The sequence below is a fragment of the Mustela lutreola genome, chromosome 12 (assembly GCF_030435805.1).
Source record: "Mustela lutreola isolate mMusLut2 chromosome 12, mMusLut2.pri, whole genome shotgun sequence".
NCBI lineage: Eukaryota > Metazoa > Chordata > Mammalia > Carnivora > Mustelidae > Mustela > Mustela lutreola.
In genome coordinates, this window is record NC_081301.1 from 96,201,178 (window position 1) to 96,228,516 (window position 27,339).

At 55.5% G+C, this 27,339-nt stretch overlaps 1 protein-coding gene across 2 annotated transcripts in view; it reads right to left on the bottom strand.

Moving 5' to 3' along the window:
• Positions 1-21,697, bottom strand: part of BICD2 (BICD cargo adaptor 2) — a 43,118-nt gene extending 21,421 nt beyond the window's left edge. The window contains exon 1 of one of the 2 annotated variants that reach the window (XM_059141464.1): positions 21,324-21,697. In XM_059141464.1, coding sequence (XP_058997447.1) covers positions 21,324-21,563 — 240 coding nt within the window. In that variant the 5' untranslated portion in view covers positions 21,564-21,697. The remainder of the gene's footprint in view (positions 1-21,323) is intronic. The other variant, XM_059141465.1, reaches the window with a different exon arrangement.
• Between the last annotated feature and the right edge of the window lie 5,642 nt (positions 21,698-27,339).

A 27,339-nucleotide genomic window follows, 5' to 3' on the forward strand; every position in this document is an offset into this window, starting at 1 on the left:
CAAGATAAACTGTTTATGACCTATTTAAAAAAACTGGTAATTTGGACTTCAAACTAAGACCTTCTGTTGTTTGAAAGGTAAGAGAAGGGTAGACTCTCGAGGGCATTAGGCAAAATGCAGTAAAATCAGACAGAAATACCGCACAATCTCTCTTATATGTGGACTCTAAGAAAAACCAAAAGCCACAGTCACAGACACAGAGAACGGATCAGTGGTTATTAGTGATGAGGCAAAGAGCTGGAAATGGTTAAAAAGAAAGGTAATTTTAAAAAGGTAATTCTATTGAGTTTTCAAGGTCTTTGTTTATAAGATTAATGATAGTAGTTTTGGCAATCTAAATTCTTTATTTTCACATACTTTAATGAGAAACATAAATACACATGACTTTTGAAGACCCTGGGAACCCATGTTACAGTTTAAAAAACCAAACAGGGCACCTGGGTGGAACAGCACAGAAAGCATAAGACTCTTGGTTTCAGCTCAGGTCATGATCTCAGGGTTGTGAGTTCTAGCCCCATGTTAGGCTCCACACTCAGCATGGAGATTCTCCACCTCTGCTAACTACACAGATCTTAAAAAGATTCTCAAATTGGATACGAGAAATTACACCCAAACAAATTCCAACTATATGCTACTAACAATACACATACAGAACAAAAATAAGGACAAAGAAAGCTGACAGTAAACAAACAAAAAGACACACCAAGCAATACTAAGAAAGCTGGTATGGTTACTTTAAGAGCAAAGTAAGACTCCTAGACAAAAGGCACTGCCAGAAAGAGAGTCAAATAATGATAAAGCAAGTAATTCACCAGCACCTTTTGTTTAAAATCAGGAAACTATTTTTAGTTGCACAACATAAAATTCGCCATCTTCATCATTTTTTTGTATTTTACTTTATTTTTATTTTTATTTAATTTTTATTTATTTTTTAAATTTCTTTTCAGTGTTCCAGAATTCCTTGTTTATGCATCACACCCAGTGCTCCATGCAATCCGTGCCCTCCATAACACCCACGACCAGGCTCACCCAACCTCCCACCCCCGCCCCCGCCCCTCCAAAACCCTCAGATTGTCTTTCAGAGTCCACAGTCTCTCATGGTTCGTCTCCCTTCTCCAATTTCCCCCAACCATCTTCACCATTTTTAAGGGGACAGTTTAGGAGCATTGATGACATTCACACTGTTGTGCAACCCATCTCTAGAACTCTTTTCATTAACAAAAAAAAAGAACAACGCAGGGACAAGGCACAGACTAAACAAAAGTCTATGCAAATCATGCATCCGATAAAGGACTTCCATCTGAGATACAAGAGCTCTCAAAACTCAGTAAGAGCAACAGCCCCCTAAAACATGAGCAGAAGAACTGAACAGACAATTCCCCCAAGACGACACACATCCAGGAAAGAATCAGGGACTAGGGAGATGCCACCACACACGTAGGAGGGGCGTAGACGAGAACATCTGCCCTGGCCAAGGCCGCTGTGCGAGCAGACACCTGACAAAAGGCACAGCCACCCACTCCCAGGTGTTCAACAGAACCTGTGTCCACACAGTCCTGCAGGGTATCTGTAACAGCTGCGAAACCGTGCTGAAATGGCGGCAGGAGGCCGGCAGGGGGAGCTCCGTCTCCCCACCTTGCTTCGTTCCCCCAAGGCACACTCAATGCCAGCTCTAGGGAGCTGTTTATCACAAGGCATCCCGGCTTGCTGCCCCAGCTGGGGCACCTCATCCCTCCCATCTCCTGCGCTCACCACCCCAGCGGGGGAACCCCATCCCCTGTGCTCACCGCCCCAGCTGGGGGACCCTGTTCCCGCGCACGAGCCCCAGCTCACAGGCTGGGAGGCTGGGGGTCTCAGAGGCGAAGTCACTCAGCCCAACTGAATTTCTGCTGACCAAAGGACCCTCACCCAGTCTGTGCACCACCTTGAGACCCGCCTCCCCACCCCAGGAAGGCGCACAGCAGCAGTGTCCATCGGACGGCAGTGTCCAGCTGTGGGGACCCACACCCTCAAAGCATCCCCTGCCTTGCCGCGCACCTCCCAGGCCAGTGTGCACCGGAGGATCCCCAAGGCCCCTGGTGCTGAGGAAGAAAGGCGGTGCCCTTCTGGATGGGCCCAAGATGCACACCTGGGCTCTGAGCTAGTGGCCCTGGAGGGACCGGCAGCCGTGCTGGTATGAGGTTCCCCTAAGGGCTGGCCTGGCCAGGGGTGGGGCGACAGTGTTCCCGACACGGCTTCGCGGCGCGCACCCCACCTGGCAAGCCCCAACACGGTCCCACAAGCCCAGGCATGAGGTCAGAATCAGCCCTACTTCAAGTTCATCCCCACCCTTGTGGACACCTCAAACACCTGCAGTCAGGGCAGACTTGGTGGGGGAGGCTGGGTTTGCCCAGTGCGGAGGGCTCCCTGGGGCTGGGGAGGCGGGTAGAGGGCACCTGCAGAGGCAGAGGGAGCAGCATGAGCAAGGGCTGGGCGGGAGGAACCAAGCTCTTCTCAAAGCCTTAGGAGCCACGGAAAGTCTGGGCAGGAAGGCCCAGCTGAGAGCAGAGGGCTGCAGCGGTGGAAATCTGGCCCAGGGCAGGGACAGGGACCGGCGGGTGAACAGAGCAGAGCAGGTCCCTTGGTCAGACCCTCCTCACTTGGCTGTGTGCAATCACACCAGTCCCAGGCGGCTGCAGCACCTCCTCTTCCCAAGCCAGGTGTGAGGCCGACGTGGCATGTGCAGTTCTGAGCACAGTCTGACACACGTACACCCAGCATTTCTGGCCGAGACCCCAACAGTCCCCACTGGCACACGGAGGCCGATACCCAACCCCCACCAGGCCCCCACTGCCCCAAGGAGGCTGAGAGCCAGAGACAAAAGCAGAGCAGAGAAGCAGAGAGAATGAGAGACAAGAGCTGCGCTGACCCCGAGAAGCACCATTGGCCTGGGGTAAGCAGACCGCAGCCCGGCCAGCCACAGCAGCCCAGGCCTGGTTCTGCTGCTGAATCTGTACCAAAACACACCTGAATGGGGAAGCTGAAGCAGCAGGCAGGATGCCCAGGCCACTGCCCTGAGGCCATGGACACAAGAGCCAGGGCTCAGCAAGGGTCCCTGGGACCCAGGCCCACACACAAGTCAGCAAGCCACTGGGGACAGGGAGCCTGCTCTCTGCAGGGAGTCTGCGAACCTTCCAGGCAAGAAACTCCATCAGCCTGTCCCTCACGGGCCCAGCTCCGGGCACAGGCCCCTGAAGGAGGTAAGGTCCCTACAGGGGCCCCAGCCTCGGACCCTGCCCCATCCTGGAGGGAGAAGCCAGGCAGTCCCACTAGGTAGGTCATCCAGCACAGGGACAAAGATGGGGGGGATAAACAGGAAGAGACCCCAAGCAGCTGCACACTCAGGACCAAATCTCCACTATTCAGGGTTCCCCAGAGAACACACATCGACGCAGACCTAAGAGATTTACTACAGGCACTGGCTCAGGCAGTTACAGAAGCGAAGTCCCCCAGTCCGCCGCCTGCACGCAGGAGACCCAGGAGAGCGGGAGGCCGTCGCCTGCACGCAGGAGACCCAGGAGAGCGGGAGGCGGGGTGTGAAGGCCTGAGGACAGAAGACACTGTCCCAGCTCCGGGACAGAGAATTCAACCGTCCCATTTCTGCTCTGCTGGGCCAGAGGGCCTGCCTGAGGCCCGCCCACACGGAATCAAATGCTAATCCCTTCACAGACACACCCAAAAGTCAGGGCTCCCAACAACGCGGTGTCCTTCAGCCCAGAAACTGAGCCGAGGAGCGACCAGCACACCAGCACCGAGTCTGCGGCCACGGCTCCCAACTCCGTCCCGCAGGGTGTAAGCAGCCAGGACCACACAAAGGAGTAAAACTCTGTTTAGGAGACCAGGCCCACGGCCAGGCGTGGCCCTCGAGCAGCCGTCTGCAGCCCCCCTGGTCTGAGCCAGCCCCTCCTCGTCACCTGGCGCCCACTCCCTGCGGCTTGTCACACAAGAACTCCAAGTGTATGTCGAAGGGCCCATGCCCACGTCAGGTCGGTCCTGGGAAGATGGGGGTGCGCCAGGTGCACGGACGCCTCTGGCAAAAGCGCAGAGGCAGGACCGGGCGGGCTAGGAGGAGCCCTGGACAGAAAGCCTCTTCCTCCTCAGCGGTGGAAGAGCCGGGCACCTGGCCGGCAGGAGCACGGGGATGAGCGTGGCGGGGCCCACTGCACACTGGGCTGTGCGTGACATGCCTGGCCCAGTGCTGAGGCAGCTGGAGGGACCAAGCCCAGGAGAAACAGGACTCGTCGAGCTGGAAGAGCAACCCCACAAGGGACTGCACCCACCCCTGTGCTTGGCCAGTCCCTGTGGCTCCCAGAAGGCAGTTCCTCTCCTCTGCAGTGGCCTCGCCATCTGCCCCCCAAAGGCACTGGTCATCAGTGGGGTCATCCGCCCTGGTCACAGAGGCCGACCCTTAGTTTCTGGCCCCCGTCCATGGGACCCAGAAACAGGTTGGCACGGCGAGGCAGAAGGAGCCTGCTCCTGACTCCAGGCGGGGCCTGGCTTCCCGGAGAAGGGCCTGCATCAACAGGGCAGAGGCGGCTGGAAGCCGTCCTCCAGGCGGGGCTGTGCTGGAGAAGTTCCCTTCCCAGACCAGTCAGTCTGGCTGTCAGAGCCAGCAAGCACAAGGCACGCCACTCCAAAGAAACCCAGAGGAGGGAAGGCAGAGGTCCAGGAAGCCCTTTCCACAGGGAGGCTGGAATCCAGGACTCTCGGCTCCTCTGGTATTGGAAGTCCTGGGCTGACCCACACTCACCCACCCACAGGGTGCCCCCCTTTCCCTGAAGGGCCACTAGGCTGCACCAAGATGGGGGTGTCCCAGGAACCCCCAAGTCCCATCAGCTGCCTGTCCCCACCCCCCAGCCCAACACAGCTCTGATGTGCTTACTGCGTGTCTGGGAAGACAACAGACACTGCTGGGCTCCCAGGGTCAACTCTGCCCCAGCTGGGGACCCAAAGCCTGGCACCCTGGGAACCTTCAAATGGTCAGAATCACTCTCTCCGTTCACCAATGGTCTCAAGAAGAGTGAGGAGCCCCTAAGGTGTCCCTCGCCTCTTTTCTGGTTCAAGATGGTGTCTGTACCGAATCTTGCCCTGGAGAGTAGCTTCTCAGAGCAAATGTGTATCAAGAGCCCTCCACTGGGTCACACAGGCCCAGCACCACCTGGAGTGGAGGGCTCACACCTTCTTCACCTGCTTCTGCCTTGCGGGAGGGCAAGCAGCCAAGGGACCCACAAGGAAGAAGAAACAGCAACTCCAGTCCAATGCCAGCCACCTGCAGCCGGTGCTCAACAGATATTGATCAACTGACAGATTCCCAGTCAAAACTGGTACACGGGCCCCGGGGCTGCCGCACTCACTCTGTCACAGGGGGATCGGGTGACTCCAGGGCAACACTGTGACTCATGCATTTCCCCATGGCCAAGCTCTTTCTGCAGGAGCCCCCCAGCCCTACAGGAGCCTCATCCAACACCATGCCGGGCTGAGGCCCGGGAACTGGATACAGATACAAGCCCAGGAGTGGTGGTATAGGATAAAGATTTTACAGCACTAAGGGAGTAAATTCTCCATCACAGATGGGTCAATCCTAGCCACACGGCGGTCACTGGCGGGAACAGTCGGGCACAAAATACTGAACACTGCAGAACGCATCGACTCACAAAGATCCAAGGTCTGGGGGCGTTCAGCACCACGCACGTCAATCAGAAACAGCCTCAACATAGAGAAGACACAACAGTGATCCCACACCGGAGGCACAAGGTTCTTTCCAATGAGAGCATTTCCCTAAGGAAACGGCAGGACAACGGGATGGGCTGACCTCACCATAATGTCAACAGAAGTCAATGTGCATGTTGTGGGCCACGCTAGAGCAAGATCAAAATAGATGCCTCAAGTTTTCCAAAAATCAAACTGCTCTCAAAAAATAAAAGCTATTTAAAAATGTATTAGAACACACCCAAACACAGGAAAATCGATCCCTTCGCTAATCCCTGCAAAGAGGAGGCCATCCAGAACACACACCAGGAAACCGAGTGAACAAAAACCAGAAACATCTCCTATCAGCACTCGGGGATCACTGCCAAAACAGTATTGTGCCGGGGGAGGGAGGTGTGCTAAAAATACACGTTAGTGATAAAAAGAAACACAGAGACTCAACAAAGTAAACAGACAAAAGTCTCAGAAAGAGGAAGTGTCACAACAAAAGCCCGAAAGCAAAATAAAAAAACAAAAGCAACGAAGCTGGTGATGGTTTTATCCAGGGTGGTGGTCTGCGTGGGGCATCTGCCTCTCTGTCAGGCACCCAGAGGCCAGTGCTCCCGCATCCCAAGGTGATGTGCTTGCTGGGGCAGGGCCGGGCCGGGCTGGACTCCAGCGCCTCGGCCAGCGCCTCGCTGCTCACTGCCACGTCCCCTCCCCACACAGGACAGGGCAGAGGGGCGGTGACCCTGGACTCAGTGGACACGCTCATCCAGGAGCTCCCCCAATCCTCCCTGCACAGGAGGCCCAAGGATACCCACACGGAATGTGCGCAGAGAGACTTGGGAGGCCCCAAGCAGCAGCTACGCTTCCCCGGGAGCACCAAGCCAGCAGCACTAATCACAATTCAGTTTTATAAAAAGACTGACCAGGCGCCAGCGTAAGCAAGCCGGTATACTGAGCGGGTCATACAGCGTGTCAGAGGCTGGACTACACACATTCCTGCCGCAGACGGAGTAACGTGTGGAAAGGAAGCAAGACCACCACCCACACCGAGATGCACTGGCGATGACTGGCCTCGCCTTCCCACCAAAGCTCTACAAAAATGGACCAGCCAGCTTTCTTCCTGACATCCTTATGAGAACATCTGGGCATCAGCAAACAAATGCACCCAGACAGATGAGCACGGACGCTAGCCAAGAGCGAGTGCGTGAATAAACATCAATCAAGCCCTGGGGTCCCACCCCTGGAAAGGACAAGGGAAGAGAACCTGCGCCCACAGGGGACAAAGGTTAGAAGACACAGAAGAAAGGATGCGAGGTGACAATCTCACCTAGGAAACGCACCGAGGCACACCTCCGGAAAGCTCGAGAGCTCTCCAATCCTGTCAAAGTAAGCTGTTAGGATAGGGGTCCGTAATAAGGAACAATTTATCATCTCAACATCAACATTAACCCTTAGACACTACCTTAACTAGAACCCCAAGACTTAGAGGAAAGGACAAATCCGGCGGGGGTGGGGGGGCACCAGGCGGCCGTGGGCAGCGGGCGCCACACCAGGCAGGGAGCACCACCACGGGGCTGGCAGCAGCTGCCCCAGACCCTCTGGGGTCATCACAGAGCAAAAGTGAAATTTCGCCTGGCCATGAGCAAAGAGAAGACTCTCCCTTCACCTCCTAAAAAGCCCGCCGTTACATTCACCCTTTCCGTGGATACAACTCAGCAGACTTTAGTATATTCAAAGGGTGGCGTGACCATCATCATGACTGCCACGTTCTCATCACCCAGAAAAGAAGACCTCACCCCTACCAGCGTCGCTCCCCAGCTCCCCTGCCCCAGACACTAAAAACCACCAGAGTATATCTATGTCTGCTGGTCTGAAGGCAGGGACACTTTCCAGAAGGGGCGCCTCCTAGGACATGACCGCCGTGACTGGCCTCTCGCCAAGCATCACGGTCCAAGATTCACCTAAGGTTCACCCACATGCGGCATGTACCGGCGCTTCGGGGCTGCTCAGGATGCTGGTGCTGTGTGCCCGCTGGGGCCGCTGTCTGGGGCAGTCCCGCAGGAGCAGACCGCTAGGTCATGTGGTAACTCTGTGTTTAACGCTGCGAGGACCCCCCCACCATTTGCCAAGGCAGCTGCCCCATCTTACCTCCCACCAGCCAAATGTGGGTTCTGATTTCTCCACATCGTCATCAGCTGCTGTCCCTGATTAGTGTCCCAGTGGGCGGAGGCCCCCTCCCGCTGAAAGACCCAGAAGAGTAACAAGACTCGCCACCATTCCCAGCAGTGTCTTCACTGTATCCTTTCCCTTAACGCCGGTCTCCAAGTTCTCAGGAGGATTCGCGTTCAGGTTTTTGGGAGGACGAAGGTAAGGAAGAGGTGGAGGCCTCAGCTGTCCCCGGCAGAGGACCACGGGGCCCCTGGGCCACCCACCTCCGCCACTCCTCCCCCACCACACCAGCGTCAGAATAGATCACGCCCCATGACAGAAGGTTCCACGTCCAGACTACGAAGAGCTCCACGCATCAGTAAGAAATAGGCAGACACCTTCCAGAAACACTGGTGACGGTCCCAAACAGGCTCTCCACAAAGGAGTGTCTCCAACCGGCTAGTCAACAAAAGACTGGCGGCAGGGGCGCATGAGAAGGGCTGGAGCCAGCAGCCAAGGGATGCGTCCAGGGCAGGTGTCCCTGAGGACGGCCCTGAGGCACAAGTGGTCCCCACACAGCACCCAGAACAGCTCCATGGCCCAGCCCACAGCCCTGCTCGGCAGGGTGGCTCAGTCCCCAAGCCCCCAGCCCCCCTCCCGGTCTCTGCACCCTTCTGACTCTGACAGGGTCCGGGGAGGAGATGCCACAGATAGGAGAGTCCCGGGGGAGAGGGCAGGCAAAACCCGAGCCCGGAACACTTTACAGTGTGCGCCAACGGGAGCCCACTAGCTTCTCTCTCATGGGGGATCTCCTTGCACAGGCGAGAGAAACCCGACTCTGAGAGCAAGGGACTCCGTATCATCTCCCAGGTGCGACCGCCAGAGAAGGCAGGAAAGAGGCAGGGGTTGGCAGGCAGATCCAGCACCTGGCTCTGTTTAGCTGCCTTGCCTCAAAATCACCTGGGGAGCCAGAAACATCTGTTCACAGGTGCAGGTGCACCTGCTAGGCAGTGCTTCCCAGTCTTGGGGCGCCAGGCCTGGAATCTGGAATGCTGTGGTTTACTGGGGCAGTACCTGTTAATCCTCAGATCTGGCTAAGGCTGGTCACGCTGGTCCTTAGTCCCACTTCACACGACTTACGGAGATTATCTCCCTCCTGGCACATGGCCCTGCACCCCCGGCGCTGGGTAACCCAAGCAGCAGAGCCCGAGGAGGGCTCAGCCTTCTTGCCAGGGGACCAGGGTGGCTGTCCGTGCGTGTCTGTCCTGGACAAGGGCAGATGGGTTGCACTCATGGGAATCACCAGGAAAGGTGAGAGTGCAGGTGCACACAGAGCCCTGCACACCGGTGACCCCAACATCCCCAAGGGGGAGGTGTTGGTGACTCAGGCACCGACTTGGCCCCCGGCCCAGCTAGGAAGCCAACCATTAACACAAAGGTCTGCTAGAGAATCTAATTACTACAGAGGCCAGCAAGGCTCCCGGGGCCATGTGGGGTGGAAGGCACCTGCTGGGGACGCTGCTGGGGGCACTGCTGGGGGACAGCCATGCGAGCACAAGCAACTCTGTCTCCTCATAGGTGAGTTACGCATCCATGTAAAACATGGGGGCTGCTTACAAGACAGTAAGTAATCAGAGCAGTAGCCAGAGTCGCTCCAGAATCTTCTTCCAACCCCTGAGATGCATCCCACCTGGACTGATCCAGCCCACAGTGTGAAGAAGGGTCCAGCCCCACCTCACAGTGAATCCAAACACCAGTGGGCCCAGGGCACCCGTGCCTTGCACCAAGTGTGCCCCTCCTTGGTGGGATCAAGCGAGCCCATGCCTGGCAAGTGACAGATGCTCCATAAATGCCTATGGATGGCCAGGGGGACATGGGGACACTGTGGGAATGGGGTGGGGGGTAAAGGGGTCGTATCAGAAGTGGGTGGGGACAACAGTCTGCTGGGAGGGCTGGAGATGCTAAAGGTTAGGAGGGGGAGCCAGAGAGCAGACCTCCTCTTTGGATTGGGAACCTCCCCTGGGCAGTGGAGGCAGTCCCCTCGTGGACTTGGGAGTCCCCTCCCAGGAACAAGGACTTCCTCTTGGGACTGGGGGCCTCCTCCCGGGAACGGGGGGCAGATGGAGGCTGTGGGCATACTCACACAAACTCTCGCCGGCTGATTACCCTTATTCATCAAACCGGCATGCCAAGGGTCCATCCCTGTCCCAGGCCCCGGGGATCCCTGTGGGACATCTGTCCTCCATCAACCCACCCTCCCCACTATGTGGCTTTTGGCCTCAGTTTCCCCAGAAGCACCTGTACACTGACTGTGGGGACCAGATGAACCAGACCCGAGGACTGATGCCCACATGGGAACAGAATCCAGCTGCCTGTGGACGGCTGTCACCCCCCGCGCCCCCCCATCCACCCACACTTGTCCCACTGCCAACCACACACCCCAGCTGTCCTGGGCAGCATCCAAACATTAAGCTGCTTTTAGAAAACTGGGAATCCACTCCTGGGCGGTAGGGATTTAGCCAGAATCGGGTGCATTTAGAGAAGATTACACCCTAATTGCCTCAGTGTCAGCAGGCAGGCTTCTGGCCAGCTGAGCCCCAGAGCTGGCGGCGGTCCCTAGGGACCCGGGCTCTACCACCCAGGGACCCGGAGGCCAGTCCTGGGCCAGAGGACAAGGCCCCATGTTCCCACCGCAGCCGGCCGCCCACCACAAACCTCATTCAGCAGCCTGCAGTCATGGCAGGAGGGGCAGCTGTCCAGCTCCCACCTGCCCTGCGTCCCCAGGATGGCCTGGGCCGGAAACACCAGGAGAGCAGCCTGCGCTGGGACGGCCTGCTCTGTCTCCAATCTCAGCACGTCTTCTCCGTTATTCGCCCTGTGGTGAAGGGACACCCAGCAAGCCACATGGTCAGCCAGTGGCCAGACTCCACCTCAGGACCCAGAGCCTGCAACTTTTGGGGACAGATGTGGCTGTGGCCAAGGCGAGACAGTGAGTCTGAGGACTAAGTGTCCCCCACATCTGGCATTCTGTCACGCTCACCCTTGCAGGGTTAGCCCCAGGTGCCCCCAAGGAACGGGTGCGGGATTACCTGCCGTGAGGGGCTCCCACTCCCCGAGGAGAGAGGACACTGCTCCACCTGGGAAGAGAGGGGAGAACCTCCTGGGTGACAGCCAGGGCCCTGTACTGATGCCAGCTGTCTGGTCTCCCCGCCTCGCCGCCCCTTCACCCTGCACGCCTCGAGGCTATCCGTAGGGGTGCAGCTTTCAGGCCCGTCGTGTGCTGTGCTGACATACACACATGCATGCACATGATCCACACCACGCTCCACGACGCCCTCCATGCAGACTGCCCAGGGCCATCTCATGGCCACGACCACAGCGCCAGCACCGCGTCATGTACAGCAGCGACCCCGTAAACCGCAGCTGACTGCCACCCGGAAGTGCAAGCCTAGACACACTCTCTCTCCAAGCTTCGCAGCCGCATCCTGGTCGGAGGCATTCCAGGCCTCAGCCGGTGCGAGCCCAGGGCATCCCCCGGTGGAAGGGGGGCACTGAGAGAGCGCAGAGAAAGGTGTACTTGGCAGCAAGAGCGTGTGGGAGCCCCACCTGGGCCGACCGTGAGTCCAGTGGGTGCCTGCAGACCTGTCCCAAAGCGGCGACAAGGAGCAGCCACAGGGGGAGGCTGGACCCGGGGCCCGGCAGGCCCGGCAGACTCCTGGAGGGTGCTGGGCACCTGAGGTGACAGTGGGGGCACCCAAACCCAAACACTTCTGGAGTGACGGAGCAGCCCCTGGTGCAGGCAGCCAGTGGAACACCCAGGGGTACTGGGTCTCAGGTCCGACCCCACTGACTGACCCCACATGCGCCCCCCCCCACTACTGCCTGGATCAAATGCACAGACTGTTAAGCAGATCACTGGGTTGGTTTATCAGGAAGAAAGTCAACCCTCGCTGAGCTGAATCCCAAGGGAATGAAAAATTACATGAAGACACTGTCCTGCGGCCGGCCTTCACGGGGACACAGACTAGCACACTGGTCTTTTATCAAGAACCTTACCGACTGTGCTGGTGACTTTTCTTTTTAACCACGTGCATTGTTATTTTTTGTCAAGATTTTTAAAAAAATCACAGTCACAGTTGTCAGGGACCATAACCAACCCCATCAACACAGGGCTGAGGCCTGGGGAACAGGCCCCAGTCAGGTGCGCAGAGTCATACCACAAAACTGCAGGGCTGAGGGGACACATGAAGCGACGGAAGCCCAGTGAACCCACTAGCGCACGGTCAGGAGAGTGGGATATGATCAAAAGAGTAACTGCACAGAACAATGGGACAGAGTGCGGGCAGTCCCGGTATACAGTGAAATGACTATGGGCGGGGGCGGGGTGACACACCAGAGCAGAAGAGTCTTGTCCCTGCAACAGATGGTGCTGCCACACCCGACACCCCCACGTGAAGAAGTGCATCTGGACACATCTTATGTGCTTCACAAAACTAACTGAAAACCAAACCCCTCACCAAAAAACAAAATGCAAATCAAAGACAGAAACACAGAATTGGGATAATCCTGGGTTTGGTGATGCAGATCTCGGCACCAAAAGCACAACCCGGGGGCGCCTGAGGGACTCTGTTATTGGCGTCTGTCTGCGGGTCAGGTCATGATCCCAGGGTCCCTGCTCAGCGGGTAGCCTGCTTCTCCCTCACCCACTCCCCCTGCTTGTGTTCCCTCTCTCTCTGTGTCTATTAAATAAATAAACAAAATCTTAATAAAAAAAAAAAAAGCACAAGCCACAAAAGCAAGATGGCACAAAACTGAAACTGTTCTGTGAAAGACCCTGCTACAAGAGTGAAAAGACCAGCCACAGACTGGGAGAAATTACTCGAAAATTAGGACTTGTGTCCAAAAATAGATAAAGACCGCCTAAAACAGTAAGAAACAACTCAATTTTCAAATAAGCCAAAAATAAGTGTTGACACCTCACCAAGGACACAGACAGCAAACAAGCACGCGACAAGCTGCTGTGCATCGAGTGCCATCTGGGGACACCAACAAGACGCCACTCCACCTTCCGGAGTGTCCAACATCTGGAGCACCGGTCACACCAAACGCTGGTGAGGACGCGGAGCAGCGGGCACGCGGGGTCAGGCTGCAGAGACACAGACTGCGCAGCCACTGTGGGAGCGTCCAGGGGTTTCCCGCAAAACTAAACGTACTCAATCCAGCAATCACACGTCTGGGTACTGACCCCAAAAGGGCTGAAAACCTACCCCACGCAAAATTTGCACGCAGATGTTTGTGACAGATTTATTCATAATCGTGCAAAGCTGGAAGCATCCAAGATGCCTGGTGTGAATGGACGACTGTGGTAAAGCCACAGAAAAATCCCTGAAGAAGCTGGGGGACCCTAGGAGGGAACACGAGCGCCGAGCAGTCTAGCTATTTCGAGTGGATGAAGCCACCTCACAGGAGGGGTCGGGGAACATGGAGCTTGCTCAAGTACCTTGTTTGGAACTAAGTTGAGTACAGAAGATCAAAGGCACAGAAGCCCTCGGCTCTAGGTGACACGGGCACAGGTCAGCAGCTGTGACCCTCCTGCGCACCTGCACTGGGACAAAGCAGTTACGTGTCTGCGTGGCGGGTGGTGGAGCCCGGGGGGTCTCGCTGCTGGAGGGAGGCTGCGGCCGAGCAAGGCGAGGCAGCCAGAACGACACACGCGGCTGGGCTAGAGCTGGAGACATGGGTATGAATCCACGTTCAGCTTAACAGTACCCAGGCAGCTCCATCTAGAAATGTCTGTAGATGCGCGTGTGCACTGGCTGCTTGCTGTACCCACACCTGTCGCCCGGCTCTGTCCGCCGGGAGGGCGTGGAGGCAGTGGCTCTGCAGCCGCAGCAAACACCCAGCACCCAGATCTTGCTGCTGCTGCTGCTGCTTCTTGTTTTTTTCTTTTTTTAAGATTTTATTTATTTTATTTTTTGAGAGAGAGAGAAAGAGAGCGAGCGAGCACACACAAGCAGGGGAGGGGCATAGGGAGAAGGAGAACCTGATTCCCCGCTGAGCTGGGAGCCCAGTGTGGAGCCCCGTCCCAGGACCCTGGGATCATGATGGGAGCAGAGGGCAGATGCTTAACAGACTCAGCCACGCAGATGCCCTCAGATCTTGGCTTCTAACACCCTCCCCAATAGAAGAAACCAGGCTCCTGGAAGAAATGACCGGTTCCGGGACTGGGGCACGGATGAGCCTGGAGTACTCGGCGGCACCAAAAAGTTGCTAAGAAAGGAAGGAAGGAGGGAGGGAGTGACAAAGGAGGGAAGGAAGGGGGGAGTGGAGGCGGGGAGGAGGGGGAGGAGGAGGGGGAGGAGGAGGGGAGGGAAGGAGGGAGAGGAGGGGAGGGAAGGCAGGAAGGAAGGAACGCATCAAGGAGCGCGTCGGGGATGGACAATCGTGACACGGAGTGTCAGGGGCACAGGAGCAAATGCGAGAGCTGCCAGGGCCCAAGCGGGAACAAGTGAGCGACCAAATCAGGAGTCCTGGAACCTCACACAAACGTACACTAAGTGTCTGTGAGCCACGACCACTATAAGCCCGTGGATGAGTAACTCAATAAACAGGGAAGAGCCAGGTCTCCCATGCAGAAAAATCCCAAACCACGTACACAGACGCTCCCATCCAGGAGGCGTCTGTTTGAAAGGGGGAAGCGGTGTCCTGGCGGAGGAGACCCGGACAAACACCCAGGAAGCGATGTGGTGAGAAGAGCTCTTCACCGCTGAGACCCTCCTCCCAAAAACACATCACCCCACCCCAAGCCCGAGAAACACAGGAGAAAAAATCCCAACTGAGGGACATTTGGCAAAACACCTGCCCAGTGCTCCTCAAGACTGTCAAGGTCACCACAAACACAGAAAGTCTGAGAACCTACCACAACCAGGAAGAGCCTGAGGACACGTGGGTCTGTCTTGTGGGATCCCACATGGGGTCCTGGGGACAAGACCACATGAGCAAAGGCTGAGCTCCCACCAGCTCCCTCTGTTCCTCAAACCTCACCCATTTCTGGAACAGATACTGTAGCAGAAGGGACTGCTTCACCAGGCTGGCCACAATGACAAAGTCGGGGGACATCAGTGCTGGCCACAGCTTGCTCCTAGGCCGCTATGGGATCTGCCCTCCCTAGCCAGTTGAGCACCTGCAGTCCCTGCCCAGGGCCAGGAGAGCCTGGCCCCATCCTGGGACCAACATGCCCTCTGAGCACCCCAGGTTAGAGCTCTAGGGCATCCAGGGAGCCCCTCAGGTTGGCGGACAAGCCTGGACCCCTGCAGTGCACACAGGATGGGGCGTGGAGAAGGACAGAGCAGCATGCCCAGGGGACCACAGGCAGCCAATGGCTGAGGCCCACAGGACAGCATGGGGCCACCCTCACACTATCACTGCCACGGCTTCTGGGATGCCGGGACACTGAGGCCCAGGGAAGGGGGCCACTGGGGTCACATCAAGCCTTGCTGGCATACAGCATGGGCCATGACCCTTGCTCTGAGCCAGGTCCCCACATGTGGAACGGGGTCACAGAGAGCTGGCACTGCTCTGCATTGGCCAGGACACACCCGACTGGTCAGCATGAGCCCTGGTGGGCAGAAAAGGTGCAAGAAGGCGTGCTGGACAGGTGACCCAGGAGCCAGGCCACCAACCAGCAGAAGGCAGCAATCCCACCAACTTTTTAAGAAAAAGGAACACAGGGGCGCCTGGGTGGCTCAGTGGGTTAAGCCTCTAGCCTTTGGTTCAAGTCATGATCTCAGGGTCCTGGGATCAAGTCCCACATCAGGATGTCTGCTGAGCAGGGGACCTGCTCCCCTGCCTACCTGCCTCTCTGCCTACTTGTGATCTCTGTCAAATAAATAAAATCTTTAAAGAAAAAAAGAAAAAGGAAACAAACGTAAGAGTGGGGCCTGTGGGAGAGAACAGCCCCAGGTGTGGCGGGAGGCAAGGTGAGGGCAGCCTCAGGACAGGTGCCAGCAGGCTGGTTGGTAAAGTGACAGTGGTTGGTAAGGTGCCCCTCAGCCAGGGGCACCCAGCCGACCCTGCTCGGCTTTTGATGCAAACAAAGGACCCCTAAAGCAACATTTCTGAGTCCAACAGGGAAATCCCAATGCTGACCAGAGATCACGACAATGTCAAGGAATCGTTAACTTCGTCAGATGTGCGAATTCACCCGTGAATGCTACAAAACGTTCACCTTACAGCCCTTATTTTTCTCAGCCCGACTCAGGAGCGCTTACAGAGAAGCAAGGCCCAGGAAGGAGAGAGCTGGAGCCACAGACCCAGGCAGAACACACATGCCCACCGCACGATTCCCTCTGCTTGGGTTCTGCCTGAAACTTCCCCTAAAGGTAGAAACCCTTAGCAGGGGTGCCATGCAGACAAACCCGTAAAACCCAACAGTTTCACACAGCGCAGCGACTGACCAGAAGCACACGGCGTCTTCTGAACCCACGGAAACCCAATCTGTGTTCACATGAATTAAACCTGCTCTTCTGCAACCCAGACCACGAGACTGAACTGTGTGTCTTTGGAAGCTGTTACAGCTGCCGTTTCCTGCTTTTCGGAGTAGCTTGTACAGCTGCCCCATGTCCATGGGAAGAAAACATCTGGCAAATAGAAATAGCACGCCTTTCCCCATGCTCGCCATCAATCACCTCCTGAATCCCCGCACACACACTGCTTACGGCTACCTGCTGACGCTTCTCAAACAGACATACGATTTTTATTTTATTTTTTTTAAAGATTTTATTTATTTGACAGAGAGAGAAATCACAAGTAGGCAGAGAGGCAGGCAGAGAGAGAGAGGAGGAAGCAGGCTCCCCGCAGAGTAGAGAGCCCGATGTGGGGCTGGATCCCAAAACCCTGGGATCATGACCTGAGCCGAAGGCAGAGGCTTTAACCCACTGAGCCACCCAGGCGCCCCGACATACGGTTTTTAAAACATAGTAACCTCTAAAAAGGAAACCAGGCCCCAGACCTCCTGCCTGAGCCCGATGGCCCTGCGACCCTGTGACCCTGCAACCCCAGCTCTCCGTCTTCCTGCTGTGGGGGCGGGCTCCGGGCCCGGGAAGGCCTTGCCTGTCACAGCCTGCAGGGCCCTGTCCAGCCCCTGCCCACCTGCCAGCCTCTCCTCACTGGCTCGGACGCGGCCAATCTCTCTCTATCCCCCCGTGTGCAGCGGCATGTCACCCAGCACGCCGCTGAGACAACTGTGACTGCGGGTGGCTGCCCCTCACTGACAGGGAAACTCATCTCCTCCCCCCCAGGACGGGCCAGGGTCCCTGAGGCGACAGGGAAGTCCAGCAGGAGTCCGTGTGGCCCTGGCCACTCCTCACTCGAACCACCGCCTGTCCGTGTGCTCCAGAGGCACTGGCCGCCCCCAAGCCCTGAGCCGCAGTCCCCCGCTCCGACCCCGACAGCCAGAGCAGCTTGTCCAGGGCCAGGCGGGGCCCACCCTCTCCCTCAGGGCCAGCGTGGAGACCGTGGCCCTGGAAGGCATGTGCAGCGCCCCCTTCCCTGCCGGGGCTGTACCCATCCCAGGAAGCAGCTCAGTCACAGCCCGTCACCACGGACAGGAGAGGAGGGGCCATGGGGGCAACACCAGAGACTCTGGCATTTCTAACGAAAAGCCCTCATGATCGCTTTGCGAGCCCCGCCTGACACACAGTCCCCAGGCGGCGGGGTGGGGAGCAGCCGGCAGCGCAGCCACGGGGGCCAGCTGGTCACCGTCCTAGCTCCCCCGCAGCTGCCTCCCTCGTCTGGACCTTGTGTGCAGGGCCACCTCTATGCCCCCAGGGCAAACCACACCCCACCTTCTGCCCCAAGTCAGGCCCCTTCTCACCCACGGCAGAACGGCCACCACACAGCAGCCCAGAACGTGCAGTCCCCTGGGGGGCTTCAGCCCCAAGGACTCTGCTCCACCTTCTAGGAGAATCCCCACAAGCTTCAGCCAAGTCAGGGCTCTTCCCACCCCAAGCAAACACTTGAGGCGGCCTCCAACCCCACCGCCCCAGCAGGAACAGGGGCAGGCCATACAGGCTCAGTGCCTTGAGCAAAACTCAGCTTCTCTGTGCCTCAGCTTCCCCAGCTGTAGGAAGGACATAACAAGGTAATGACCCCAAGGATGGGTGTGGGGGCTGTAGGAGTCAGTGGGGCACGGGGAGGCCTTCACAGCACCCTGCTCTGTGGGACTAAACTGACTCAGAGCTCTAACTTCTACGCAAAGACCCTGAGGGGACCCAGTGCCTGAGGACTCTGTTCAGAGTGGTCACCCCCACTCATCCATACCTCAGTTTCCCCATCCACTGGGAGAGGAGGCTAGGAGAGGGAGGGAGGGAGGCCTGAGTGTAGGAGACAGAGCAGCGCGCCACTAGCTCTGCCCAGGCCCTTCAGGCCCGGCAGGACCGGACACACCAGCGCTGAGAGCTGGACGCAGGTAAGTCCAGAGGGGACGCAGCGGTGAGAGGTACCCAGGCCCGGAAGGGCAGGCGGGCAGCCGGGCAGGCCCGTGGGCGTTCCAGGAGCCGGGAGAGGCAGCGCGGGCGAGAGCAGTGAAGGCAGCCAAAGACACAGCGCGGTAGTGCAGGGTGAGCCAGGCCCTGCTGGGGCCCCGGACCGCAGACTCTGCCACCCAGTCCAGGGGACTGTGGGGACTGTGGGGACAGCGGGGAGGGGAGCCAGGCCTGAGGGAAGGAGCTGACAACACTAGCTAGCAAACACGAAGTAAGCACTTACTGGGTGCCGGGCACTGTGCCCAGCCCGCCACACCACAGCCCGCCAATTCCGCCTGCTGCTTCCCAGGACCTAGGTATGCTGCGCCAACAAGAGCTCGAGGCTGCGCCCAAGGCAGCAAGGGCACTGACACTACACTGACCCTACACGCCCTCCAGGCCCCACTCCCCGAGGCCAAGGACCACCCACTCAGGGCACCTATGGGAGCCCAGCAGGCAGGAGCTCCCACCCAACACATCTACCCCCCCCCCCAGACCTGAAGATGCAGCTGACGGTAGAGAGAGAGATGAGCCTCCGGCCGCTCAGGACAGGAAGCACCACACGTCTGACCAGAGGCCAGCGACTCTCTTCCGCCCAGAGCAGGGAGGGGACACTGGGACTTGGGATGGACCGGGCCCGTAAGAACAGCAGCCCACTCGCCCTGGGCCTGGGCACACACAGCCACTCACCTGTGACCAGCCGGCCTCCCTCCCTCACAAACAGGACCGTCTACAAAGGCTGGGCATAGCAGCACGAACACCCTGTCTGAACCACAGTTTGTCAGCAACCAAACCAACTCTAGTTCGAGAAACTAAGTCTTAAAAGAACAAAAATGGCTCATCTCTACTGAAGAAAAAAAAGACCCAACAAAATTGATCACCTTAGATCTTGATTATTAAAGTAAGAGTTAACATATCCAAGTAAGACCCTGACTACGGTGAACGAGGCTGAGAGCCTGTGCCGGCCTGGGTGTGAGGGGGCCTGGCGCAGGCTTCCCACTTCCCACAGCACGTCTGAGGCTCCGACGCTCCTTCCTCCGTGGGAGGAGCCAGGGTTCCAGACCGTAGAGCCCGGTGTCCAAGGCTAAGGGGCAGGTTCCTGCAGGAGCTGGGAGGTGACATCAAACTAAGTAAGCAGGCACTTAAAGAACACGTGTGGGGACTGACACACCGTCCTCCTGATTTCCCTCGGGATCCACCCTCCAGACACACCCCACAAAACGGAGCCAAAATTCTTGCACTGGTCAAAACATCTGTGTCTGTGACAGTGAAGAGCTGACAACTGAATGGCCTCTAAGTGGGGACTGGTTCTTTCTGCTACAGTCCGTTCTGGTCTGTTTCTAAACTGGACATGAATGTGAGCTTGTCAACACAGAAAGGGACTGTGCCTGCTGCTGGGGTGGGGGGTGGGCAGGTGTTCAGCAAGCAAGGGGAGGGGGGAGGACCAGAGGCCAGAAGGGGGCCAAAGGAGCTCCTGATCTGTATTCTCACCGCCCCCCGCCTCCCTCCACTGGTGCATCCCCTCACCCCACATATGAACATGGGGCCTTTGTGGGAGGGGCCACATGCCAGCCAATCTTGGCTCCACGGAGGCGCCACGACCTGCTGGCAGATGACAGGACCACGGGTCTGATGTGCTGCCACCTGCCCCCGCCACCGCCGTTGGGTCAGTTTACCGATACCAACCAAACACCTGCTTCGCCTAGCACAGATCTAAGCGCCTGTGAGGACTACTACATTTTCTCCTCCTCACTATCAGAAGAGGACCCTACTAGTGTCCCCAGTGAGGCAGGGAGGCTCTGAACATTACAGGCACCTCCCTGAGGCCACTGGGAGCAGACATGCGGGGAGGTAGGCAGTCAGGAAGGCAGCAAGCATGGTGGATCCCAAGACCAAGGGCCAATAGCCCAACTGGATAAGGGGACGTGTCCGGTGGGGAACAGCACTGTTAGAAAAAAACAAGAGGCCACACATCTGACCATGCACGGCCTTTTCAAATATACAACTCTCAGACCACTCTTTCCTGAGTGGAGTGGCATTCCTCCTGCAATGCTGCAGGAAAAGCTAGGGCTCCATCCCACAATCCCGACTCCAGCAAAGAGCTGGGCCTGCATCCAAACCTGGATGTTCCCCCCAGAAAGCAACTTCTTCCTGCCCACCCCCACAACCCGCCGAACAGTCATGGAGACCTGGAAGAGAAACGCTGTTTAAGTCACCCAGAACTGCCTCAAGGAAGGCCTGCCCAGCTCTCCGGAGGGCCAGAAGGCACCCTGGGGGGTCCCACCTCATCCGGGGGCAAAAATCACAGGAGACACAAGGCTCTTTCGGGGACAAACACCCACAGACCTGTCACCAGACCCTGGGACAGCGGCCAAGGCAGCCAAGACAGGAAGTAGGCGGGAGAAGTACTGCATCCCAGAGAAGTGATGAGGGGGGCAGTTGCGGAGCTGAGCCTAGGACAAGGGGGATGCCAGGTATCCTAAAATGACCACATTCAGGGCAAGCCCTTGTTGCGGCCCTTCTCCGGCCTCAGGGCGCTCACGGAGGAGAGGAGAACCCGTCTGCCTGGAGGTGACGGGGACCCAGGCCTGGCCTCTCCCAGCCAGCTACCTGCATCCGTCCCACGCCCCCATCCCCCAACCCAGGAAGCCAAACGCCGCAGAGGAGACCGTCCCACCCGCCCCGAGGCCTGCAGCCAGAAGCAAACAGGCTAGCTACACGGCCCCACCCGCAGCGGCCCGAACTCTCGCCTGCGCGCCGTCCACACGTGCGGGCCACTGCAGCACTGCCTAGCGGACCGGACACCCTGACCCCCGGCGCCGCAGTGCTGGCCCGGCCGGGCCGCAGAGCTGCCCAGGGCTCTGCCAGCCCGGGGTCCGGGGTCGGCCCGGGCGCGGCGCCGCCCCCGCTCCTCACCTCCTTGAGCTGCTCCATCTCGCCGCGGATGGCCTCGTAGTCCACCTCCAGCTCCTCGAACTGCAGCTTGAGCTGGTGCTTCTCCTCCAGCACCGCCAGCCCGTACTCGGCCGCCTGGATCTTCTCGCGCGTGGTCTCGGCCAGCTCGTGCGACAGCCGCTTCACCTCGGCGCGCAGCCACTCGGGCTGCGCCTCCATCACCAGCCGCGCGTACTCCTCCTCCTCCGACGGCGCCGACATGGTGGCCCGCGGCCGGCTACCGTTGCTCTCAGCGAGGTTCAGGCCAGGTTCCCGTCCGCCGCCGCCGTCGTCGCCGCCACCGCCAGCGCCGCCGCCGCCGCCGCCCAGCCCGACGGCGCCCCGGCCGCCGCCGCGCAGCCGCGGTGAGCTCCGTGCCGCGCGAGGCACTGTGGGGGCCGTAGTCCCTCCCGCACCGACTACAAGGCCCGTCGTGCCCCGCGCGGCCGGGCTCGGCCGTGATTGGCCTGCGGCCGCACTGAGCCGGGTCCCTTCTAACGCCGTTGCCTCCGTCACCGCCTCCGCGAGTATTGTGGGGGCCTTCGTCCCGCCTCCGGGTCCCACTACAAGACCCGTCGTGCCCAGCGCCGCCGCCGAGCCGTGATTGGCCCTGGCCTAGGCCACCGGCAGCCCCCGGGGGGATTGTGGGGGCTGTAGTCCCGCCCTCGCCCCCACGGGTGCCTGCTGCCTGGCGGTCATGCCCGACGAGGTTGGCATCCCACTGCCCCGCGGAGGCGGACACAAAAGGTCTCCCGCTTTGGTGTCTTCCTCCATTTCTTTCAGCCGTGATTTTTCATTTTCAGCCTACACTCTTTGCCTCCTTGGTTTAACCCTTACGTGGTTTTTTATGCTCTTGTAAGTGGCATTGTTTTCTTGATGTCCTTATTAGCTTGTTTATTGTTAGTGTGTAGAAGTGCTCTGGAGTTTCTGGGTGTCGGTCTGTTGTCCTGTAATGTCACTGAACCTGTTTATTAGCTCTAATAGCTTCTCTGGGTTTTGGTGTGGAACCCAGGGCTTTCTCCATGGAATATAGTGTCGTCCGCAGTTTTACTTATCCGGGTCCAATCTGGATACCTTTCGTTCCTTTTTCTTGTCTGATTGCGGTGGCTAGGACTTCCAGGGCTCTGTGGAACAGAAGTGAGTACAGCGGGCATCCTTGTTGTCTTCCTGATCTTAGGAAGAAAGCTTTCAGTCTCTCACCCTTGAGTATGATGTTCACCGGGTTTTTCATATATAGTCTTTATCATATCAAGGAAGTTCCCTTCTATTCCTAGTCTGTTGAGTGTTTTTATCATAAAGAGGTATTGGACTTTATTCTATGGTTTTCTGCATCAATTGAGATGATTATGTGGGGTTTTCCCCCTTTATTCTTCAATGTAGTGTCTTATAGTAGCTGATTTTCGTTCTTTCTTTCTTTCGTTTTTTAGGTTTTATTTATTTATTTGAAAAGGAGAGAGAGAGCCTGAGCAAGGAGAAGGGCAGAGGGAGAGGGAAAAGGGAGCCCGATGCCACACTCAATCTCAGGACCCTAGAGTCATGACCTGAGCCAAAGGCAGCCGCTTAACTGACCTAGCCACCCAGGCATGCCTTACATTGGTTGGTTTTCCTATGTTGAACCATCCTTGCATTGTGGGAATAAATCCCTTTTGACCGTGGTGTATAATCCTTTTAACATGTGACAGAATTTGGTTGGTGAGGATTTTGTTGAGGATTTTTGCATTAATGTTCAAAAGAAATAAATGGGTTTTGGGTGCCTGGGTGGCTCATCGGGTTAAAGCCTCTGCCTTCGGATCAGGTCGTGATCCCAGGGTCCTGGGATCCGGCTCTCTGCTCCGCAGGGAGCCTACTTCCTCCCCTATCTCTCTCTGCCTGCCTCTCTGCCTACTTGTGATTTCTCTCTCTGTGTCAAATAAGTAAAATCTTAAAAAAAAAAAAAAAAAGAAAGAAATGGTTTTTAAAGAAGTTATTCCTAAAGGCATATGAAAGTTTTCAGATAGGGCTAAGGGGCACCTGGGTGTCTCAGTGGGTTAGGCCTCTGCCTTCAGCTCAGGTCATGATCTCAGGATCGTGGGATCAAGCCCCCCATAGGGCTTTATGCTCGGCAGGGAGCCTGCTTCCCCATCTCCTCCCCCACCACCCCACATTCCCCCCCACCGCCTCTTCCTGCCTCTCTGCCTACCTCTCTCTGTCAAATAAATAAATAACATCTAAAAAAAAAAAAAGATAGGGCTAAGTGGAACTGAATGACATACGGTGTGTTAAGTAGGGAAGGAAACAGAAGAGAGGGTTCCTGTGCACTTAGCTCTGGAACCGGGCCTTGCAAGGGCCTTGCGCATTGCCCACAGAACTGGAAGAGAAGTGGAAGCGCTGCGATTGAATGGTGACAGCAGTGTGGGCAATTACTTTTCCTTGAGCATTAGATGTGCTTAATACATAAGAAAATGCCCTTTGGGATATGAATACATCCCAAAGTATTTACAGGTGGAACATAGGATGCATTGAGTTTATTTTATTCCAGAAGAAGGGGCAATGAGGTTAATGGAAGAAGCAGTTGGTGGCAGTTGGAGTGGAGTGGTGCACACACTGCTCGATATGCTCTAGGCTTCTACATCTATTTTTGAAATTCTTTTTTTTTTTTTTTAAAGATTTTATTTATTCATTTGACAGAGAGAAATCACAAGTAGATGGAGAGGCAGGCAGAGAGAGAGAGGGAAGCAGGCTCCCTGCCGAGCAGAGAGCCCGATGCGGGCCTCGATCCCAGGACCCTGAGATCATGACCTGAGCCGAAGGCAGCGGCTTAACCCACTGAGCCACCCAGGCGCCCATATTTTTGAAATTCTTTTAGTGAAAGTTTTCATGTTTCCTTGTTGGAATGACATTATCGTCATAAAACAAATCATTTCCCTGTCTCTTCTCTGATGTGTCAGGCTGCCATTAGAGTGTCGCTTAACTTCCGGGTGGCTGTCCGTACTGGGAATAGATACATGACCAGTGGACGTGAATTCTGACCTCATACTTTGACCTACATCTTATTTTGTTTTAATTTTTTAAATAAACATATAATGTATTATTAACCCCAGGGGTACAGGTCTGCGACCTACATCTTATTTTGAGTTGATCTTTTGGTATCCCACTTACCGGTTGCTCTCATGTGTCTGCCTGCATGAATTTACTTTTGAAAACTCTGTATGGTTTTTAGGTAATATCCACATGTTTAGAATTTCAATTTAAAAGAATATACAACTACAGTAGTGCCTGGCTGGCTCAGTTGGTAGAGTATATGACTCTTGATCTAGGGGTTGTGTTTGAGTTCCATGTTGGGGGTAGAGATTTCTTAACTTTTTTTTTAATCCAAAAAATATACAAAAAATAAAAGAACATGAACTACACACCTATCATAATGGCTAAAATAGAAAAAAAATGATGGCAGCAAGAAATGCTGGCAAAGATGCAGAGAAATAATCATTCATACACTGCCTTCAAGAAAGCTATTTGTCTTTTTCCTATAAAACAGAACGTGCTGTTGCCACTAGACTCAATAATTTCACTCCTGGACATTTATCGTAAAGAAATGAGAACTTGTTTTCACATAAAAATGTGTACACAGGGCGCCTGGGTGGCTCAGTGGGTTGGACCGCTGCCTTTGGCTCAGATCATGATCTCAGGGTCCTGGGATCGAGTCTCGCATCAGGCTCTCTGCTCGGCGGGGAGCCCACTTCCCTCTCTCTCTCTGTCTGCCTCTCTGCCTACTTGTGATCTCTGTCTGTCAAATAAATAAATAAATCTTTTTAAAAAAATGTGTACAGGGGCGCCTGGGTGGCTCAGTGGGTTAAAGCCTCTGCCTTCGGCTCGGGTCATGATCCCAGGGTCCTGGGATCGAGCCCCACATCGGGCTCTCTGCTCAGCCGGCAGCCTGCTTCCCTCTCTCTCTGCCTGCCTCTCTGTCTGCTTGTGATCTCCGTCTGTCAAATAAAAAAAATAAAAATTAAAAAAAATTAAAAATGTGTACACAGATGTTCACAGCAGACTTATTTGTAAAAACCCCAAACCAGAAACAGCCCAAAATATCTTTCAATAGTTAAAAAAAACACAAAACCCACCAGGGTACACCTGTACAATGAGATACTACTCAGCAATAAAAGGAATGAGCTATGGAACCCACAACAATCTGGGTGAATATCCAGAGAATTACACCAAGTAAAAAAAGCCAATCCCAAAAGGTTATGCAATGTAGGATTCCATCTATATGACACTCTTGAAATGACAAAATTAAGGAAATGGAGAACACATGAGTGATTGCCAGGGGTTGGAGTTGGGGGGGATATGTGAGCACATAAAAGAGCAAAGTAAGGGACTCTTGTGGTCACAGACATGTTCTGTATCTTGCTCTGATGTGTGACATGAAAATACACACTTGATAAAATTGCACAGAACACACTTAGTGACTATATGTAAACCCAGGAAGATCTGACTTAGATGGGTGGCTAGTAGCCATGCCAGCCTCCTCTTTGTGATATTGTACTAGAGTTAAAAAACACATAACTGAGAAATATAAACAGAAAATACAATGTGGGGGACGCCTGGGTGGCTCAGCTGGTTAAGTGGCTGCTTTCGGCTCAGGTCATGATCCCAGTGTCCTTGGATCAAGTCCTGCATCGGGCTCCTTGCTCAGCCGGGAGCCTGCTTCTCCCTCTGCTTCTGCCTACCACTCTGTCTGCTTGTGCTCACTCTCGCTCCTCTCTCTCTCTCTGACAAATAAATAAAATCTTTAAAAAATAATAAAATAAAAAAAGAAAATACAATGTGGCTTTAATCTGATGAACAAGGTCTTAATCCAAAGTGCTCATTTCTGGGGGCACCTCAGTGTCAGTCCATTAGGCATCTGACTTCAGCTCAGGTCAAGATCCCAGGGTCCTGGGATCCAGCCCCACACTTCTCCCTCCCCTCCTGTGATCTCTCTCACTCTCTCTCAAATAAATAAAATCTTTAAGTGCTTATTTCCATCAGAGACAAAAGAAACTAATGATATCAAAATCACATATATTTGTATGTGAAAGAAATACACAGAGAAAAGTAAGCCCCCTTCAAGGAGATACACAGACAGATTACTTCTCCTTTAAACAAAGCAAGAGTGTATGATACTCACTGGTTCCTCTCAGCAATCCCTTTTATGGCTGCATACTTCTCTGTGGTATAGGTAAGCCATACTTCCACTCCACTGATGGACAGTGAGGTTGTTTCTGATCTTTTACGGATACATCATTGTAGCAATAAATATCCTCACCTTTAGGGCTCATACGAGGAAGACAGTACAGTTGGTAAAAGTTGCTGAGTTACGGTCGCCTTAGCGGTGTAGTTGATACAGCTGCTGGGATGTGAGCTGCTCTGGGCACCTTTCCCAGGCTGGCCTCTGACTGATGAGGGGACACCTCTGTCTCTTGGGCTTTCTTGCCAGGACCTCACCTCTGCTCTCCAGTGACCAGTGGTGGGGATCCTCTTGCTTGAGTCAGGACAGCTCTGATGAGGGGCATCCAATTGGAATCATTGCCCAACAATGCGAATTGTTTCCAAGAACCTCCACTCCTCCATAGGGCCCCTTTTGCCTTTTGAAATTCTGATAAACTTCTCAAAGATTTCAAACAATCCTTATCAAAACGCCAGCTGGCTTTTTTTTTTTTTCTTTTTACTTTCTTTTCTTTTTTTTTTTTTTTTGCAGAAATTGATCAATGGAATAAAATCAAGAGTACAGAAATTAACCCACACTTTCATGGTGCATTGATTTTCAGCAGATCCTTTAGGGACAACAGGAGATCCACACACAAAAGAATGAAGTTGGAACCCCACCTCAAATTTAAAATCTGTGCTCCAGAGGACAAAATTAAGAACAGAAGGGAGAAAGTCTTTCAAACGACAAGATCTGACATCTGGAACTCTTGAGGGTAGGTGGACTTGGAAGTCAACCTTAGGGACTCCGGCAGCTGGCGCCCTCTGCTGGCCA